The sequence below is a fragment of the Carassius carassius genome, chromosome 16 (assembly GCF_963082965.1).
Source record: "Carassius carassius chromosome 16, fCarCar2.1, whole genome shotgun sequence".
Lineage (NCBI taxonomy): Eukaryota > Metazoa > Chordata > Actinopteri > Cypriniformes > Cyprinidae > Carassius > Carassius carassius.
The window spans coordinates 16,092,383-16,114,820 of record NC_081770.1 but is presented as its reverse complement, the minus strand read 5'-3'; the positions used below and the strand labels follow the sequence as shown (position 1 = coordinate 16,114,820).

The window sequence follows — 22,438 nt, the reverse complement described above, 5'->3', positions numbered from 1 at the left end:
CTCTTTCCTCTGGGAGGAAGTCTCGTTCACTCGTTCAAGGACGTTCACTTGATTAAGGACGTTTATTCGTCCACAAAGACATTGAGTTCTTTTCTTCCTCACCTGCTCTCGCACTGCATGACTTCCGATTGAGAAAAGACGACGATCGTCTCTCTTTTATAACAAAACGTCTTCAAAAAGCAAGGTTCAAAGGACATCAAAACTGTCTGCTGCCTGTCTCACAAATATTATAGTCAAGTAATGGCATATTTGTTAAAAAAAAATATAATTATAATCGTTTGTTTTCTTCACAAATGCCATTTATGATCTAAAAAAATTAAAAAATTAACAACCTTTGCTTTACTTTTGAAAAACATGACAATTATGAAAATGTACAAGTATAAATAAATAAACATAATCTACAAAAAACACACACAAATATAAATCATAAATAATCAATATAAATAAAATTAATACACTTGAAAATAAACTATTAAAAACAAGGAGGACAAAAAGAAAGGTTCAAAGTTGGTGCCTGTCAAAAAAAAAAAAAATCCCAAAATGTACATATTTTCACTAATATTTTATATATATATATATATATATATATATAAATATATATATATATATATAACCCTTTTTACAAAACACCTATTTTTGCTAATCACCGTCAATAACCTCCCTACGAAAAAAAAACAATCATGACAAATAAAGTTGCAGCGTCATATAGAAAGAGCTGATGGTGCTGACCTCTGAACTCTGGGCTTCCTAATAGTAGCTCTGAGCTGCAGACTAACCGAATAAATAGAACAAAAATGGGGTTCGGATAAGAACAGGCAATTATAGCAATCCACTGCGCTCGGCAGCTGAGACAGGAAAATTGTATTTGGTATAGATGATGGATGAATGCAATCCTGCACTGGGGACACGTGTGCACACAAGCACCTTCAATAAACGCACAGCTCTATTAAACCCACTTCAAACACACCCAAGCATCTTTACAGCTAAGAGCAGTGCTGATGTTTGACAGCGTTATTATTGTGGGCTGCAAGGACAAAGGTTTGATGTTTCTGAAAGAAGCCTCTTCTGACCACCAAGGCTGAATTTATTTGATTAAAAATACAATAAAAACTGTAATATTGTGAAATATTTTTCACAATTTAAAATATTTGTTTTCTATTTGAATATATTTTAAAATGAAATGTATTCCTGTGATGCAAGCTTAATTTTCAGCATCTTTACTCCTGTTTTTAATGCCACATGATCCTCCAGAAATTATTTTAATATACTGATTTGCTGCTCAATTATTATTGGTACTAATTTTTTTTGTGTGCAAATCATACATTCATCTTTGATGAACAGAATGTTTTAACAGTATTTATTTGTAATAGAAATCTTCTGTAAAATCTGCAAGTCAGCTGTTGTTAATCAGACAAAAAGGAAGGAAATTATTTATCATGTTATTATCTTTTATTTTTTTTGTCAAAGTATAATGGTTACAAAAATGTGAATTACATTTACATATAAAAAGAATGAAAACGGAGAAGGTACAAATTACTTAGATTAAATATTTGATATCAATTATATTTGTTATTATATAGTATTATTATATATTAATCATAAACGAATAAAAAAGTATTAAAACATTAATTTGTGTAAACAGAAATGAGAAATTATAGAAATACAGATAATATAAAAAGTAGTTTTTTGGTAGTTAGAGGATCCGTAAACTCAGTTATTTATAATGGTTCTTATTACAGCTTATTTTTATTCATACATATTTTTTTTTCCTTTGATGATTAGAATAGAAAATTTGAAATAGAAATCTTTTGTAACATTATAAATGTCTTCAATGTCACTTTTGGCCACTTTAATGCATCCTTGCTAAATAAAAGTATTAATTTTATTTATTTATTGAATGGTAGTTTTCCCCCAAAATATGAGATGGCTGTTTTCATAATTGATAATAAATCAGCATATCAGAATGATTTCTGAAGGATCATGTGACACTGAAGACTGCAGAATTGATGCTGAAAATTCAGTTTTGAATCACAGAAATAAATTACATTTTACATGAGTTATTTAAAACTGTAATAATATTTAAGTTTTTACTGTATTATTTTAAATCAAATAAATTCACCTTGATCAAATCAGACAAGTGACTTCTTTCAAAAAACATGAAGAAAAATCGCAATCGCAAAAGTACTATTTTTATTTTAAACAGTTTGTGAATTAGTAAGTTACATAACCTAAAAAGTAATTAGTATGCTGGTCCATACACACACCCACACACGTTTACCTGTTCATGCGTCAGTTCTCGAAGCAGAGGCGGAGACGGCTCCTCACACACCGCCAAGCTGCGGACTAACTTTAACTTGCCGTTGGACTGGAGGAGAGTAACCATGGTTACCAAAACGTCTGGCACTCATTCGCAAAAGAATGTCCAACAACGCAACTAAAAATACACAAGCACCATTTTGCAGCGTCTCAGGAGACTTTTCAGAGCTCAGGGAGGGGTTTGCGATTAGATCGTTAATTAGAAGCGTGTTTATTAAAACGGACGCTTACGTAAAGACCTGACACCCCTGAAAGTCTGAAAATCTCAAAGTACGGACAACACAAAACAAACAACAAACAAGCAGCTTGACAGTTTTTCATATGCAAATTATTATTTTTAGAAATGATAATAAACACAAGAGACGGTTTCTCACAGGCAAACAACAACTAAAAACAACCAACAACGTACTCAACATAATAATAAAAAAAAAAAAACAGCGCGGCTGTTTAAAATGCAGTGATGAAATGCATTGAGAGCAGAGCAGAATACGCCACTGTAGGTGGGAAAATCTCTGGATGCGGCGCTTGGGTCTTACAAACCCCCAGTATCTCGGTACATGCTGCAGAAGTGCTAAATGCAGCATTCCCCCCGAACCACATTTATTATTCTTTACTGACTCGAGCAGGGGCTTATATTCCCACAAGGCACTGACGAACTCTCTCTCGCTCTCTTTTTCCTCGCAAGGCACACAGAGTGCAGGCAAACAAAACATAACCAACTGATCCAAAAAATAAAAAATCTAAGCAATTCATGCTGTGATCATACCGTACCTTGGACCGTTTATTAGTCTGTGCTGATTGGCCGAGCTGTTGGTAATCAGAAAAAAGGGAGGACAATGCACATTGTTTGTCATTATAATGTATGAAATGCTTAGAAAAAAATTGCACTGCTTTTGGATTAATTATAATAAATTAAAACATAAATTAAGTATATAACGTAAATCTACAATATTATATAAATCACATATAAATATATAATTAAATATATAGAGATACATTTATGAGTTTGATGTGAATTTATAAAAAGGTTATTTTTTGTCATTAGAGAACCATAATTCCGATCAAACTGCCATTGCAATTTAAAATCTAAAAAAAAAAGTCACGTTTCACAGTGATATAACAATACGTAATAATAAAAAGCCATATTTACCATATTTTTAATAAAGCATTTTATAACATGTAAAATGAAGGTGAACATTTTTGTGTAATGGCACAAGCGAATCTTTGAACCTTTGCATTGAAATAGGCAGAAAAAACAAGATTCACAGACATGAGCCACTGGCGAGAGATTCTGAAACAATGTTTAAACACAAACATTGAAAATAATAAATGTTTTTTTGGAGATAAACAGTCTTTAATAGTTCATTTACATATACATAATGTATGATGTAATATGTTGAATGTTCCTTTTTATATTAAATCATTTGATGTATTGCCCAGTCCTGGAAAATTGTGTCAAATCCAGAAGGTCAAAAAGTTGCGTTGCACATTATCGCAGGTAATATATATCATTAAAGGAGTATGTGAAGCATCAGTGAAGCAGCTAATTGTGCAGGAGAGGAGAGAGAAATGAACAATGAGCGAGGTATAGAGCTGAGATCAGCATGTGTTTCAATGCACCTGGCCGCTGCCCTTTCTCAATGCACCAAGAGCAGATGGTGGCAAAGTCACACATGCGCACACACACACACGCACCCTGAGGGTTTGCAGATAAACCAGCAGGATTTCAGGTGAAGATTAACTGTCCTCCCTCTCTTTCCTGGCATTAGCCAATCACACGCCAGCTTGGATCCGACTGGCTGATTCTACTCATTTCATCATCTTATCGATGTCGTTTAAGCAGACATTAGGATAATGGAAGCAACAGCATACTACCATCCCATAATAAGTCATTAGCGAGAGGTTACAATCTCATTTCCTGTTGGCTTTGGACTACATTACCCATATTGCATCACTGTTGTCACCAGGTTTACCTGAGTTTGATGGGAGGAACTTTGGTCTGTCACACACTCCTGGGTGTGTGTACCGTTGTTCTGGGGAGCGTGTTGGAGGTCGTTGAGGGACGCGAGCGGTTCGGCCATGTGCGGCGCGTCACTTTCCAGAACCTTCATAACGTCACAACTTCTGGTGTCCAGAGAAGATTCAGACATTATCCTCAGAAGCAAGACCGAAAATCTCCACCTATGAGATAAAAACGCACTGTTGATTTAGTTAACAGCTTAATTGTGTTTATTTTAACTTGTGACGTCAAAATTACTGGTTCTTCACTTACAAATTGAAGTTCAATTGTAAAAATGAAGCGGGTTGGGCAAAATTACAACAATGCCAAAGGCTTGCCTCATGAATATTAATGATGTCTGAAGATGCTTCGTAACCTTCCTGGAGTGTGCAGCCATGTAACCTAATTAATATCCATTTCCCATAGTAGTATTTGTTAATTAGCCACCTGACTAAGTGCCTAATTATTGATCTTGACCAATGAGTTAAGCCTACAGGCTACTGTCACTCTACGTAATTAAAATTAATGAGTGATTATATTCACAGGCAAATTTTGGACTCAATTTTGTAACTAAACAAAGCCTATGTCTTTGAAGATCTACGACGAGTATTATTAATCACGAGTATCAATAATGTCATGCTGACATTGAGTCATAACCATTAATCGAATGCGGATTCACAAACTTGATGTTTGTAAAAAGATAAAAAGATATATGGTCAAAATATCAGCTTATTAATTAGTCACTGATGTCATAAAAATAATTGAGAAATCATGTGCACATTATTATTAAATTATGCATTTACATAGTCTGAAACCATGTATTATGCAAGTTATGTAACGATCAAAATCTAGATACAGAAAATAGTATGCACTTGCATAGTCTGTAACTGTACATTTTTGCAAGTTACGTAACTACTGAAATGTAGATTCAAAAAAGATAATTAATGAACTTTGTCCATACCTATAAGATATGCGCGACACCTAACTATTTAAATCTATATACACAAAAGAGAACAATTAACATATTCTGTAACATTACATTACACAAGCTACATGACTACTGAAATATATATAAACGAGATATTTTACGCATCACCCCCCTCCCCCCAAAAAAACATTCATTTACGACTTATTCCATAAAAGTTATGCAAGTAACTATTAAAACAAAGATTCGCAAAAGAGAATGCATTTATGTAGTACGCAAATATAAATTACACTTGTAACTAAGTTACGCTAGTTACATAACTATTGAAAGGCAGATACGCAAAAGAGAATGCATTTATGTAGTACGTAACTATAAGTTACGCTAGTTACATAACTATTGAAAGGCAGATACTCAAGAGAATACATTTAGGTAGTACGTAACCAAGTTACACTAGTAACTATAAGTTATGCTAGTTACATAACTATTGAAATGTAGATACGCAAAAGAGAATGCATTTGTGTAGTACGGAACTATAAGTTACAATAGTAACAACTATTGAAATGTAGATACGCAAAAGAGAATGCATTTATATAGTACGTAACTATAAGTTACGCTAGTTACATGACTATTGAGAGGCAGATACGCAAAAGAGAATGCATTTATATAATACGTAAATATAAGTTACGCTAGTTACATAACTATTGAGAGGCAGATACGCAAAAGAGAATGCATTTATGTAGTACGTAACTATAAGTTACACTAGTAACTATAAGTTACACTAGTAACTATAAGTTACGCTAATTACATAATTATTGAAATGTAGATACGCAAAAGAGAATGCATTTATGTAGTACGTAACTATAAGTTACGCTAGTAACTATAAGTTACGTTACATAACTATTGAAATATAGATACGCAAAAGAGAATGCATTTATATCATCTATAACTATAAACTTGCAGAAGTTACATAACTATTGAAATATAGATACGCAAAAGAGAATGCATTTATATCATCTATACCTATAAACTTGCAGAAGTTACATAACTATTGAAAGGTAGATATGCAAATAAGAATGCATTCATGTAATCTATTACTGAAAGTTATGCTAGTTACGTAACTATTGAAATGTAGATACGCAAAAGAGAATGCATTTATGTAGTATGTAACTATAAGTTACGCTAGTTACATAGCTATTGAAAGGCAGATACGCAAAAGAGAATGCATTTATGTAGTACGTAACTATAACTTACAGAAGTTACATAACTACTGAAAGGTAGATATGCAAATAAGAATGCATTCATGTAATCTATTACTAAAAGTTATGCTAGTTACGTAACTATTGATATGTAGATGCGCAAAAGAGAATGCATTTATGTAGTACGCAACTAAGTTACGCTATTAACTATAAGTTACGCTAGTTACATAACTATTGAAATGTAGATACGCAAAAGAGAATGCATTTATATAATCTGTAACTATAACTTAAAGAAGTTACATAACTACTGAAAGGTAGATATGCAAATAAGAATGCATTCATGTAATCTATTACTGAAAGTTATGCTAGTTACGTAACTATTGAAATCTAGATAAGCAAAAGACATTTTTATGAAATTTTCAGAAGTTTTGGTCAAAAATAACTGTTACGCTAGTTACATAACTATTGAAAGGTAGATATGCAAAAGAGAATGCATTTGCACAGTCTGTAATAGAAATCTTCAGAGACAGGATTTTTTCTTTTTGACAAATGATTTGGGAACTAATAAAATTTTTATTTTGTAATGCAACCAAAAGGTATTTGTAATTATAAAATGACATAAGTACCAAAGAGACTGTGTTTACCGGCTGTGCTGTTTTCAGGACTGGGCTGGAACCTAAGGGAGTGTAGGATCCTGGGGCCTCTGGAGGCAGCGGGGTGGACTGAGAGACAGACAGGGGGCAGCAGCAGTCCCATGACCCCCGTCACCAGCGCTCGGGTCGGGTCACCACGCCACGGCTCACGCTCCGCATCACCCTCGGACACCTGTCACACACACACACAAGGACAGAGGTCAGGGGTTAAACATGGCGAGGTCAAGAGATCAGAGACGTATGGATACAGTAGCGTCTGTAAGGGAGAACTGAACTTGTTTGATGGAAAGTCTGGAAGGTCTTTCGGGAGCAGAAGCACTGCAGCGCTTTTGAAAAAGTGTCAGGGTGGTGACATGAATATGAAGAACAGACTGTGCCGCAGAGAGACAGGAACATTAAAATACACAGAGAGGAAGCCATGTTTAACGCTGAACCTTTGACACATTTCAAGCATTTCAGAGAGCTATAATTAATAAAAAGTCAATAATATCACTCCACCCTCAATTTACAAATATTTTGTTTTGATTAGAATACAATAGTAGTTGCTTTGACAGAAGTGACTCAGTTCAGTATGACAAGGTTTAGCTTATGCATATTAATAAGGTCTAGCTGATTGGTTTTAATAATTTTTTTTGCAATTATGTTTTTCCCTTATTTTAAGTTTCCACTTTTTAATTTATTTTATTATTATAAATATTATTATAAATTGTTTTTCAATTAATTTCAGTTACTTGCCAATTTTTTTTAAATTTAATTTAAGCTTTTAATGTAATATTAATTTAAATCTTTTTTCATTTCAGCTTAAAATAGATGACCAAATTATTAATCTTGCTGATTCAGTTCTGTTAAATATATTAGAAATAATGATTATTTTTCTATTTAAGTTTAATTTTATTATTTTTATTTTTGTTATTTTGTAAAAAAAATTTGAGCTTTAATTAATTTCAGTTGGCAAAATTTCTAATTATCCTTTGTTTTACACTTTAATTTTATTTTAATGCTTTCAGTAATGTTTTCAAATCTATACATAAAATCAAATTACCAATCCTACTGATTTTTTTTTTTTTTTTTTTTTTTTTAATAATGAAGATTTGAGTTTTATTTAAAAAATTAGCAATTTTATGCACCTTTGTTTTTCACATTATTTCAAATGTTCTATTTAGGTTTAATATCAATATTTAATTTCCAGTTAATTTCATTTAGTTAGCAACTTTCCTATTTTTCATTTAAGTTTTTTTCTTTTCTTTTTTCTGCTTTATTTTAACATTTTGAATAGTTTCAAGTAATGATAACAAATCAACACAGCAGCAAATTACCAATTCTAGTGATTAAATTCATTACAACTCCTTGAAAATTAATCCATATTTATAAGTTGTTTCATAACCGTCCTATCACTCTTAAGTAATGCTGTCATAACAGTAGGATTCATCCATTCAAACTTGTGTCCGAAAGAACTGGACATATGGGCCAGTCATCTCCAGGGTATCAATGACCCACCAACACCCCCGCCCCCCAACCATCCTGCCAGCGCCAATCAAGAAACCCTTGCCAAGTCAAGACCCACCCTTTATCTTGAGGTCAAACGGGCCTAACCTGACTCGGGAATCCCGCAAAGTACACCAACTGTGTCCGAATACACCATCTAATCCGAGTCCAGCTGAGATTTAAAACCACCAGAGAAGACTCATAGTGACACACACACACTGATCAAAATTCAAGGGATTAGCATCGTGCACGATGTGACAGTAACGCAGGTGGCGGCAATGACAAGAACAGGTGGGTACGACCACACGCGCGCACACAAACACACAAGCTGTCATCCAAAAAAGCCAGACGGTCCATCAGAATGATCCGAGACCGTGCCATGACTTTTCCATGAGTGTTTGCGCACAGGTCAATGACGTTATCCCACGTCACTGCAGGAAGCATGCGTCTCTCCATCTCCTTTGGGTTCAAGAGTTTTTCCAGGTCGCGGAGACAATGGGCAGCACAATTGCGCACCAAGTGACAATTATGACTTATGATAGCGCTTTTCCACCCGCAAATGGATCGAAACACCTACAGTTGGAAAGGAATTACACGAGCGCTGCTCATAAATATCCAAGCATCTCTCTTGCTGCGGGCTAATCTCGACGCTGCCATATCTTTTTCTCCGTTAATGTCGAGGTGAAGTGAAAATCAGAATCTGCATTTCAAAATACGCCCTCCACCGCAACTACCCTCCCCCCTCCTGCTCGCACAACAGTTTTTGCTCCATATTCAATAAGTTCTTCCGAGCATCACTAGAGAGAAAAGACTCCCCGTGGACCTCGACGGCTGTATATTTTCACAAACTTGACAGTACAGATGTCCAAGTTTGACGCTTGAGGATATAAAAAAAAATTAAACAAAAAAGAGAGAGAGAAAACCAACCACAGCAGAAACATAATGCTCCGGTTGCGTCTCGAAAACTACACTGCATTTTCAAGCATTTCTATTAGAATAAATGTCCAAATAACGGCCAAAAATGATGCCTTGGTGGGCAGTACGCTTGTTATGATGTCCAAAAAAAAAAAAAAACACAAAGTATGATGACTAAAAGCCAAATCTAGGTAGATAAAGATTTTCAAAAATTCTCAAAAAGGCAGCTTACTACGTATGAAGCCCCAAAAAAATCAAGATATACCTACTATAAGGTAAAATACGCAATACTGCAGACCAGATAGAGACCTTACATAATTTCTAAGCTATGATGCAGAAAAATCATGTTGTGTTAGGCTGCTCATTAGCTTGACAACGCTGTTTATAAAGACCGCTAACTAGCTTTTGGGGTCTCACAATCCGAAAAGCTATCTAGTATTTGTAAGACGCCCAAATTTGCTGTCTAGATAGGTTGCACAAAAAGTACCATCGTGTTTAGGGAGACTTTCAGCAAAGCCATCTAGGTAGGCAGCTCACTAGATTAATGTATAACACTCACTAGGTTCGATGCCAAAACATGTGTTGTACGTAGGAAGCTCATTTGGAACAATGCCCAAAAATGTTGTATAAGAAGGTAGCGCACAAAATATGCATGCATGCAATTGTTGCCTAGGCGAACAGTTAATATGATTTTACTACAAATGCAGTCTAGGTAGGCGGCTCAATAGATGTAATGGCCTAAAATGCATCTAGGGAATCAATTTGTTTCATATGAGGGACAAAACATTTTCGGAGTAAGCATATAACAAGTTTTTACATTTACACGTATGCATTTAGCAGATATGATGCCCACAACTGCTGTTTAGGCAGCTCAAAGTGTATAATGTCCTAAATGCATCTAGAAAGGCAGTTCACAAGGTATTATGCCCAAAAATGCTGTCTAGGAAGGTAATGCACTAAGTATAATGGATGATTGCTGTCTGGGAAAACAGTTAATAAGCTTGATGTCTGAAATGCAGTCTAGGTAGGCGGCTCAATAGATATAATGCATCTAAGAAACCAACTCACTAGATTTGATGGCTGTTAATCCTGTCTTGGTGGGTGTATAACATGCTTTTACATTAACATTTATGCATTAAGCAGGCGAAAATGATGTCCAAAACTGCAACTTAGACAGCACAAGCGGTATAATGCCCAGAAATGCTGTCTAGGAAGGATGCGCACTAATTACGATGCACCCAAATGCTGTCTAGGCAAACATTTAACATGCTTTTGATGACCAAAAATGCAGTCTAGATAAGCAGCTCGGTAGGTATGAGTGGAAAAATAAAAAAAAATGCTGTCTAAGTAGAAGGCTAAGTAGGTGCAATGCCCAAAAATGCTGTCAAAGTCGTTTATTGGGTTTTAAGATCCAGAAATCACTAAATCTGAGACGGACATACAGACATAACAAAAACATCTGCCCACAAACAAATATTGATTTAGTTTTATTGTTTTTCCTTCTTTTATTACATCACAAACAAACCACTAAAACATACAAAAAGATAAAAAAACAGACAATACACACAAAGTAAAAGGAAAAAAGGACAAACACAGCCACAACTTTTTGACCTATTCACAAAAATGTACACAACATTCATCATCCTGCTCCAAGCATGTTGTCCAAGCCAATAAAGCCCATCCGTAATGTCCAATTATCAATTACTAATCAAAATATTTCAGACAGCAATGAGCACTTACCCTCCTGACAAAAGAAGCGCACCACTGCGCCGGGCTCCAGGCTACACGTATTTCACTTCACCCTTGTTTTAGACTAATATGCAAATGGCCCATATTTCTGGATAAAAGCATCGCTAATGGTTTTCCCTCCTTTCCCCCCCTCCCATCTCAATCCATGTTCTCAGTGTGTGGCCGCTGTCACAGTCGAGCTATTCTTCTCCTCTCCTCTCTTCTCCTCATCAGTTCATTTACACGATTCGCCACATTAACGATATTAGCTGGGCTGCCTTCGGCTGTAATTTACACCGACACAAACACCCAGCTTTCTGCTGATAGCTGCCTCAGGCACTTTTTTAAATTATAAAATGGAGCAATTATGAGAATGTCATTACTAAGTACACGCACACACAGACTGGCATGGAGTGTAATTTGCTGACACGCAAATTTATTTGCAATGAATTTAACATTTGCATGGAATAAATTAACAGTTAAATGAAATTTGATTATTTTATCATGTACGTTTTCGCATATAATTTGTAATATATTTGTAAAGACAAATCTTAATATTATAAGTCTAAAGTGACCTTGTTTCACTGTTGTATATAAAAAAAAAATTTTTTTTTTATTTTACAAAATTTACATTTACGAATATACAACTAAAGTTTTAACTACTTTATGTATTTTTTTTTTTTTCATGTTCGATACAATTTAAACAAGCTAAAAAAACAAAAAACGTCAGCATACAAATCAACACATCCAAGACTTCACGCACACACACACACCTGCCTGGTGTTCATGATCCACTGCTCGGCTCACATCATTAGTTTCCATAGCAGCCTGAGTGCCATCAAACGGAGCGCGTTCAGTGCAGCTCTGCTCTCCTCCGTCTGAGCGCGGAGCGTTCGCATACCTGCTCAAAGCCATCGCTGCCGCAATCCTTCCTGATTTCTCCTCTCTCTCCCTCATGCACACAAACTCTCCGCCAAATCAACAGCTGGCCTTTGTGATGTCATCCCTTCCCTGGCCAATCAGAGCACCCTGAGGGCTGGGTGCAGTATGTCAGCGCTAAGCAGGGCTCCACCCTCGAGAGCCAATCAGATGGCCCCTGTGGACCGGAGAGAGAGGCAGACGGCAAAGAGACACACACACACACACACGACTAACTGTGGCGAAGTGCCACTGTGGGACAGTCTGTCAGGGTAGGAGCACGCCAGCACTGCAAAGCCACCTTATTCGGTTGCACATAAGATACCCATCGAACCCAGTGCCGCAGTCGCACACACGCCCTGCTTAAAATCCCTTTGTGCCTTAAATAAAAATCTCCAGATTTCTGTGCACATTTTCGCAAACAAAAAATGCTTTAAGTTAATTGGAGAGAGGTTAGGTAGACGCCCAGGTTTAGCGAGCAAACGTCTTTGCTGTTGCTGACCGATGGAAGCAGGTGAGGTCATCGAAAAAAGTGGGTCAAGGAAAAAGGTGGCAAACCAAACATGGGCAGGTCATACGACAGGGAGCTCACAAGGTTTGATGCTCAAAAATGCTGTCTAGATAGGGAGCTAACTATATTTCATGCCTAAAAATTGTCTTCAGATATCCGTCTAGGTTAGTTCACTATGTTTGATGCTTCAGATAGGGACCTCACTTGTTTGAATGCTCAGCAATGCTTTCCAGATATGGACTAATTAGGTAAAATGCCCAGAAACACTGTCTAGTTAAGTGTCTCAATAGGTTGAATATTCAAAAAAATCCTGTCTAGTTAGGGAGCTAAGGTTCAATGCCTAGAAATGAGGTTTGATGCTAAAAAATTGCAGTCTAGATAGAGTGATAAGTAAAATGCCCCAAAATGAAGTCTAGAAAAGGAACCAAGTAAGTAAAATGTCAAGAAACACAATGTAGGTGGCTCACTAGGTTTGATGAGGAAAAAGGCTGTCTAGATAGGGTGCCAAGTAAGTACACTGTTTATTGTTAATGTCCACATTTTTGTCTATTTAAGCAGCTTGCTAAGTACAATACCAAAAAATGCTGTCTAGATAGGGAGTAGAAGTAAAATGACAAGAACCACCATTTATGTAGATGGCTCACTAGGTTTTATGTCCAAAAATGATGTCTAGTTAAGGAGCTCAATAGGTTTGATGCTCCAAAATGCTGTCTAGATAGGGTGGTAAGTAGGTAAAATGCCAAGAAACGCTGTTCATGTAGGTGGATCATTAGATTTGATGCTCAAAAAATGCTATGCTTATTGTATAATGCCCAAATTTCAGTACTTAATCAGCTCACTATAACATAGCAAAAAAGCTATCGGGATAGGAACCTAATTAGGTCTGATGCCCAAAAAAGCTGTCCAGAAAGAGAGCTTAAGTAAAATGCCAAGAAACAACATGTAGGTGGCTCCCTAGGTTTGATGACCAGAATTGCTGTCTACATTGGCAGTCTACAAAGTATCACGTAGAAAAAAAAAAAAAGATTTGATTCCCAAAAACAGCTACCTACTGTAGGTAGTCAGCTTTCCTGTGTGATACTCCAAAATGCTGTAGGAAGCTCAATATGTTTGATTTCCAAAATGTCATCAAGGTAGGCAGGCACGATGCTCAAGACGTAGTCTAACCAGACAATTCAAAGCAAACACACTTCCAGACTAAATAAAATACCCAGACAAAACTATAAATTAACAAACAATCGTCACCTTGACATGATTGTGACTGACTGCGCCGACAACTACCGTCGTTTTCACTGTAAAGAAAAGGAAAAAAGTAGAAACTGACAGTTGCACAAAGCCAGTCAAGTAAAAGTAAGACTCCCCATTCACCAAGCGGCTCCTTTCAGTGAAAGAGGAAATCTGCAAAAATTCCAGCAAAACGGCGCATTACATGCGTCTCATTTGCATAACAAAAGACAAGAGGGGGGGAGGACTGGCACTGCTGGCTAATTGAAGCCCAAGATGCCGTTCGCCTGCGGAGGAAACGTGACAGCCGCGTTTATTCTGCTTTCCCCCGATGGTGTCTGCAAGCACGGTGGGAATAGCCTCAGGATAGGGGGCGAAATTTCCAGACGCCTTCTAATAAGCATGTTGGGGGTGGGGGGGCGGATAACATTGCGCTTCAGGACTAGCTTGACCAAGAAACGTTACCTATGCAAAACAGCAAGAATAAATGAAAAAGATATGGATTACTAAAGCAGCAGAGGCAGCAGGAGGTAGCCCAGTAGTAATCTGTATCGGATATTATCTCATTAGGGAGAAACGTCCAGCTCCACACTGATTACCGAATGAGAGAACAGGTCAATAACTCTGTAGCGCCCCAAAATACCACGGTGCCATAATTCACCACACCGGTCATTATTCTCGTTAATACACAGGGAAGAGAGAAGGTCTGCTGTCCGCCGGCTTTTCCAGCCATGTAAGAACAGAATGAGAAAATGTGTTGACATTTAAAGGTGACCGGTCACAACGGTCATTTCTCTGGTCCAGGTGACACCTCTGGGAAGCTCCAAGAACCGGACCCATACAAGAAAAATGAGCCGATGAGGGTTTTGTAGAAATCTGGATGCGACAAGCTCTCAGGGCGATAACAAATCTTGCTGTAAAAACAAAGTGGTCGTGCTCTAGATTCACAGTACTTATTGGGTGAACCGGTAACATTCAGGATGATGACAGATTTTTATCTAAAAACATAAGACTGTGACCCCAACAGTTTAACTGCATATTATTGTTCATTCCTTCACAAAATTGTCTAGCTTGTAGATTCAATCTATTTTTTTGGGGTGAACAAGGTGCAAAAGGCAAATGAGTACAATCTTAGATGACAGCATATATTTTGGCAGAAGCATTACAAGGTGATCTTGACCCCTTTATTTGGACAACAATTCAACTGTACACTCACTAACACAGATGTCCAGCTGTGAATTCTTACTTTTTGAGAAGGTGAAAAGGTAACATTTAAAATTATAACTAATATTATATAAGTTTTTATGCCCTGTTTTGGAAACCACTTCACTTTTTTGCAATTTAACACCAATTCAACTGCATATAACTATTCACTGCTCCGCATAAAAATTTGGCAGAACAAGTCAAAATACTTTTTGGGTGAACAGTGTGCACCTACACAAATTGCATGTCCAAGAACACAGTGGAATATTATGGTCTACTTTTTCAGGTTTGGCTCCAGTGCCTACTGCATTAATGCAAAAAAGACTAATAGGCCATATGCCTAAAAATAAATATTCAATAACCTTGAATATTTTCTTGAGTCCACCAAAGAGCTTTCACTTGGGTAAAAAAATGTCAGACGCTCTTCTTAAAACAACAAGCTGGTGGCGCTTGAAACGCTTTGGTGGCACAGCATTTTTTCCAGCTGATACACTTTAGTTGCTATGATTTTTAATATTCACAGCAGCAACTTATTAGCCAATTAGTATCTCATTTTAAAATGTTCTACTAAATATAAAAATGCAGTGGGCTAACGAGTAATATTGACTTATCCATTGTTGTAGGCAGATGTTGTACAAGTAGGATGGTTGGTCGCTATTTCTCCCACTAGTCCTTTGCAGCTGGGTAAATAGTGACAGTGACGAGTGCTGCATTTTACAATTATCAACTCAGCTTCAAAATAAATAAAGGAAAAATGTAACTTGTCATTATTATGGCAATGCATCAAAGTTCAGTGTCATCAGTTTGCCAAAAAGAACATTTTGCACACCATATACATGTGGTAGGGAGCATGTGTACAATTCTTTCGTATCAACTAACATTTTGAAAGTACAACTTTTTTTTACATGAATTTAAAAGCATACGTCAGAACGCCTTTACGAACAATTCATAAAAAAATTTGTTCTGCTTGTGTTTCATGAATGAGGCCCAATGTTTCTCCTCTATGCCCCACCTTTCTGAAATGCATAGTTTTTTACAAAGCTTATCGTTCTGAAAAACGAGGTGTGCTCTGATTGGCCAGCTATACAGTGCGTTTTGATTGGCCGAACATCAAGCGTGTGACAGAAATGTTACACCTCTTGTCATACTGTGATGCCGTGTCCCAGCCCGACGAGACAAAAACAATAAAACCCATTACAATGAGGCATTTGTTGCATCCAGTGGGGACATAATCACAAATTATAATGACTTAATGAATCGCGCTGCATAAACATAAAACTATGTCTTAATTTGTGATCAGAGAAACGACAAACATCAAGAACTACTCTACACTCAAAACTCATGTTCGAGTCGTCAGTGGCAAATTCTGTAAATATGAAAACATACTTACAGGCTGTTAGTCAAAACAGCTGGCATTGTAGGATCAGGAAACAATTCTCCGTTAAATGCACTGCACACATCTGAATATTTGGTTTGAACTGTTCTAGAACAGTGTTGTAAATACATTAACCACTTATTTCTAGTTGTGCCCTCTTTTGGAAGACCAAACAAAGTAATTTTGGTTTCACAACGAAACGCACAGCGGCCATTTTAACTGCTCAAGTACTGGACAGGAAAAAAGTGCTCGAGCCCCTGAGGTGGGAAATTTTTATTTTCTGGTCTGTGTATGCATGGGTCAGATGGACATCTTTGGCTGTTGCATTGTGTATCACAGTTTTTCAGAGACGCATAGCAAAGGCATCATGTTTTTAAAAAGGTATGTCAAGTAAAAAAAAAAAAAGCCTCTCAATACCTTGCATTCTGTTGCTTTTGGATTCCACAGTGACTAGTGTCCAGTAAGTGCAAATGCCTCTTAATCCTCTTAATGCCTCTTAATAATAAAGTAAAGAGGCCATATGATAAGTTCTTGTCTGAACTCTAACAATCTCTACATATTGGTAATGTAACCAATCACAAGGATCCTGCTTTATATTCATGGCACTTATTGGATGAACAAGGTGAAAAGGCAACAATAGCAAATATTTTCTCAAAAGCATGACCAGATGCCTCTGACCTAGTTTGGACACCAATTCAGCTGCATATCACAGTACTGGTTGTACTCCTTCACACAGAAGATCATGTTCTAGATTCACTGTGCGTATTGGGTGAACAGGGTACATATGGTGAACAGGTAACATTCACAATCACATGTTAAAATATATCAAACTGATTTTGATCTCCATCAGAGACCATTTCAAATGCATTTCAGTGTACTAGTTTAATTTCGTAAACAAAAATGGCAACTATTGGTTGAACAGAGCACAATCACCTACTAGGAAAAAAAGTAATTAAATAGAAGTTATCTCATGGTCTACAACGAATGCGGTGCTGTAGAAAGAAGTGATGCTCAGGTGAAAGGGGGATGGGGGCGTGCAGGTGAGAATCCTCCTGTGGTGATGCAGATGAGCTTGTACGAACAGGAGCTCGTGGATCATTCCTTACTGGAGCGCCTCTCGCGCACAAACATTAATATTCGGCGTGACAGAAACAGGCCGGCGGCACAGGAAACCAGGACGCCTAACAATACACCGCATGAGTGTTTAAAAATATATATAAATAAAATAACAACAGCTGAACAATCGCAAGGTCAAAAAGAACCCCAGTGCGAAATTATGCATCATGTCAGCATTTTACAAGAAAAATTAAGTTCACGTACCGGAAACAGGTTATAAAAAAAATATATTGTTGGGCTGCTGGAAATCTGAATAATTAAAGATATGGACTGCAAATGCCAAACATTGCAGATTATAATATCGGTGATATCACTGATATGACCTTGCGTTGGACACAAAGAGAACCAACCGTCACTGTAATTGATCTAAATCTGAATGATAAAAAGCATTTCACAACTAAACTTCATAATTTCATGCCAAAGACATAAGATGGAAAAAAGACAATGTGAACATAAGAAAGCAGCCAAAAATTACAAAACAATATTTATAATTATTCATGTAGCAAATGCTTAAGCAACCTGAAGTAAAAAAAATAAAAATAATTCTCACTTGGTTTAATGTGCAATAAATGCAGTCTAGGAAAGCAGTCCACCTTTTTTCAGGTTTGTATGACACCAAAAAAATGCTCTCTACGCAGGCAACTCATGAGATGTTAAATAAATTAGGGGTATAAATTAATTATAAAATATAATTATAATATAATATAATATTAATTATAAAGGGGTATAATTATAAATTATTATAAATTAGGGGTGTAACGGTACACGTATTTTTACTGAACGGTTTCGGTTCGGTACGCATGTGTATGTATACATTACAGTGTGGAAATAAAATGTCACGTAGCATTTCATTTACCTCAGCAAGTCAATCAGTGTCCACCACTCGTTAGTTCACTAGAGAAATTAAGTCTAGAGAGGAGCATTTTGCGAAATATTATACTATATACTCATATTTTACTAAGCCTTTTAGTCTTAATTATTTAATGTACAGTATGTTTAAATTAATCTGTAATGAATCATGCTATGACAGCCACGGTGTAACCGAATATAATTTAACAAATAGCTTAGAAATTGTATTATTTATAAGTTCATTTAAAAACTGAATTGTGTGCAATTTACATGTTTGCATACAATTATTGTATTATTATTTTTTTTTTGGTTGAGTGTTGATCATCTATTAAGTTTGGGTTAATTTCTTAGGCCTAATTGTAACCTTATAATGTAAAAGTGTTCCCTACAGTTAGATTTTTATCACTTAGAACATTGAAACTATAACTGAATGTATTTGAAGAAAGATCAACTTGTTCAGTAAACCACTTATAAAAAAAATAAAATAAAGGTTTAGTTGCCTCCTCTGCTGTACCGAAATCATTCCGAACCGTGACATTAAAATCGAGGTACACAACGATCTAGAAATTTCCAGCCAATACCGAATTCATACCATTCATTTTTATTTTTAATCTATACTGTTTAGTTTACTTTTTCAAAGAAGTGTTCAAAGATCGAAACATCAATCTTGAAATTAGAAATCATTTAAAATACCATTGCACCAGGCTATTCCTGCAATTTATAGTATGCATATTGCACATAGTATGCAAATTTGTTGTATGACTGAATACATGGATCATCTGATTAACTTGTGCAAAAAAACATGAAGTATAAAACAAAACGCATCAAACTGATACTGTATCCTACAAATCAACGTGGTTGAATTTCTCAGCATGACAAGACTGCTACAAATATACAGTATATATATATATATATATATATATATATACACAGTATAATATTTTGATTGATAAGGTTGCATGTTTATTGTTACATAACGAATGCAGTGTTTATGTATAATATTCAAGCATAAAATAAAAAAAATAATAATAATTCACAGTCGTAAATAAAAGATTATTGGAGTAGTTTTATAAAACAAAAATTAGTCTTTCTACTTCAAAATTTAAAGATTAGCTCAATGTTACTTGGAGTTTTTTTGTAACAGATTGTGAAATTTACTACAAATTTAATTGCCATGTTTGAAATCTGCCAAATAAACCTACAGAATAAGTCTAAGATCAGGGAATAAAAACAGCAATATGGTTACATATATATTGCATTTCCTAAGCAAAACTTCAAAAAGGGTGAAAGCAAAAAAGTTTATTAAGTGTCAAATGTAAACATAACACTTAATAGCGAAAACAAAAATCTTTGTTTTAAAACAAAACACTTCTTGTCTCTCCTCCTGGTGGTTTAATCACCTGCACAGGCCCTTATGAATGAAGCCTGGAGCTTCATCAGCCTACAGAGATCAAGACTAAAGATACACAAATACATCAGTGCTGCCGCTAGACGAAATAATTATAAATAAAGCACATGAAAGCATGATCATGTCTGTGATTTACACACCTGCATGTTTATTTACTCTAGTTCATGTGTCTGATCTCTCCTTGGCCCTGACATGAAAGATCATTTATTACATTTACTTCAAATATATGAAAAGCAAAACACACAGACGGTTTATAAAACACACTCCGAGACTAAAAAAAGACGTTGTCAGTCATCTGAGGCTGAGGTTTGGGTTTAAATCATGATGAAGACTAAAACACTGTGGTGTGCTAACAACACATGGTGAGGCTAAATGAGTTTAAACACACACACAACCTTCCCAGATCAATCAGTTGATACGAATCACACCCAAAATCGTGATATTTAAGGGTTAAGGGTGTTAATGAGCCGTAAGCTTACCTGTGGGATAGATAGACGTGTAAATATTTGGAGGAATGAAGAGAAATAGTGAGTCTAATGGCTGCTAAAGGCTGAAGAGTCAAACCTGTCGGTCTGTCAGCGGCATTAAAGACAAAATACTCGAACACCTGGAAGGGAAAATAAAAATGGAGGCGATGAAATAGCAATATTATCCCTAAAGAGGGCGCAAGGTGGCTTAATAATTAAACAACGATTACTAAAAAAATATATTAATGGCTATAAAAAATATTAAAAACATTAGATTTAGAGCCACTTTAAATAGAGTTGTTGTTCATTAAAAGGCTGACAAGAGTTCGAAGATCTTTAAAATGATTTTAAATAAAAACGCAAATAATGTAGCGAGATAATTATTGCAGAATAAAGGTATTTTTATTTAATTAATAAGTAAAACATTAAACTTTAAAGTAACTTTAAAATAGAATAAACTTAAATTTAGTTTATCTTTACTTATTAAAAAACAAAAGGTATGTTAAATAGAAAATAATATGCAAATAATATAACTAATTAAATGACATACGTTTATGTTTACACACATTTAACTAAATGCAACTAATACATAAACTAAATACTAATAATAGCAAAAAAAAATTTTTATTGAACTTGTAAGTATAAACGTTTTAGGTTGGGTTTTGTCACGTGACACTAGCTTACCGGAAGTTTGCTCTGGTTCAGCTCTTCTTCGCTCTAGGTTTTGTTTACATTTCTACGATATACTCCATAGAGCTACACAAGGGTGAAAGAAACCCAGTGAGTGGCATTTGCTCTTACATCTTGCTATATTGGATTGAAAATACACTTTTGACTGTGTTATAAATATGAGAACACCGTAACTTATATAATAAACACATCTGAAGATACCCTTAATTAAGCGTCTGTTTTTACCCTCCCGTTAGTATGCAATCAGATCTCTTAAACGTCAATATATTGTCAATAACACAAAACTAACATACACTATTTTCTGACTGCAGATACATATATTCATTTAGAACAAATAGGCACTCGTCGCGCGGATATGACGCGCGTGCGTTTTGTTACGCCACTGACTGTATTGCCGCGAAATGTCAAATCATGGCAGCAGGATTTCAGAAATGATCGTCTCTTCGTGAGTGCGAATGCATTATTATAATATGATGCATGCATAATTTGTTTAACTGCAAACCACAGTGCATATAATTTACTTACGAATCTTTCTGAATGCATTTCTAATGTACAGAGTTTGAAAAGCATGAGAAGTCAAGGCAAATCTGGTCCAGATGGGGTTTCTGTCCAGGGCATGGATGCACTTCAGCTCCTTCCACAGAGACTCAGGGAAAAACTGATGCCCTTCCAGAGAGAAGGGCTCCTTTTTGCCCTGTCAAGGGATGGATGGTTGGTTTAATTTAAGTTTCTGTTATTCTTTTCTTTTTTTCCACCTACAATTGTTTATTTTTTCCAAAATGTGTAACCTACAAAAAATGAGGCAAAATAAGAAACTTGCATGGTGGAGATGAGCAGAAGTGATGTTACATGAATTTTATTTTTAAACATTTGTTTTAAAGTTTTATACACACACACACACACACACACACACATATATATATATATATATATATATATATATAGATAGATAGATAGATAGATAGATATAGTTATACATGTATATGTGCTCTTGTTTTTGTGACATATCAGGACACAACTCTGTATAATGACATGGGTATGACACAGGTATTACAAAGAGAGGTTGACTTATGAGGACATAACCCATATCCCCATTTTTCAAAACGCTTATAAATCATACAGAATGAGTTTTTTTGAGAAATTAAAAATGCACAGTTTCCTGTGAGGGGTAGGGGTAGGTGTAGGGCCATATAATATACAGTTTGTACAGTATAAAAACCATTACGCCTATGGGATGAACCCACTTTCCACAAAAAAAATAAAACGTGTGTGTGTGTATATATATATAATTTTAAACCTTAATACAAATATCAGTGAAATGTTAAGAGTGATTAGAGAAATCTAAATTCTATTCAGTTTTTTTTATTTGCACAATTTACAACACCTATCAATTATACAACAAATAAGGCAAAACAAGAAATTACTGATTAGAACTTAACAAAATAAACTTTTTAAACTTT

The 22,438-nt window shown here is 35.6% G+C and overlaps 1 protein-coding gene across 9 annotated transcripts in view; it reads right to left on the bottom strand.

Moving 5' to 3' along the window:
* The window catches only part of LOC132159702 (R3H domain-containing protein 1-like), a 45,111-nt gene extending 24,672 nt beyond the window's left edge, over positions 1-20,439 (bottom strand). For 5 of the 9 annotated variants that reach the window (XM_059569278.1, XM_059569281.1, XM_059569282.1 and 2 more), the window contains exons 1-5: positions 11,991-12,152; positions 7,081-7,261; positions 4,290-4,497; positions 3,088-3,123; positions 2,279-2,365 (exon numbers count right to left, since the gene is read on the bottom strand). In XM_059569278.1, coding sequence (XP_059425261.1) covers positions 2,279-2,365; positions 3,088-3,123; positions 4,290-4,466 — 300 coding nt within the window. In that variant the 5' untranslated portion in view covers positions 4,467-4,497; positions 7,081-7,261; positions 11,991-12,152. Of the gene's footprint in view, positions 1-2,278; positions 2,366-3,087; positions 3,124-4,289; positions 4,498-7,080; positions 7,262-11,229; positions 11,253-11,990; positions 12,154-20,300 lie in introns of those variants that run through there. The other 4 variants (XM_059569279.1, XM_059569286.1, XM_059569280.1 and 1 more) reach the window with 4 other exon arrangements.
* Between the last annotated feature and the right edge of the window lie 1,999 nt (positions 20,440-22,438).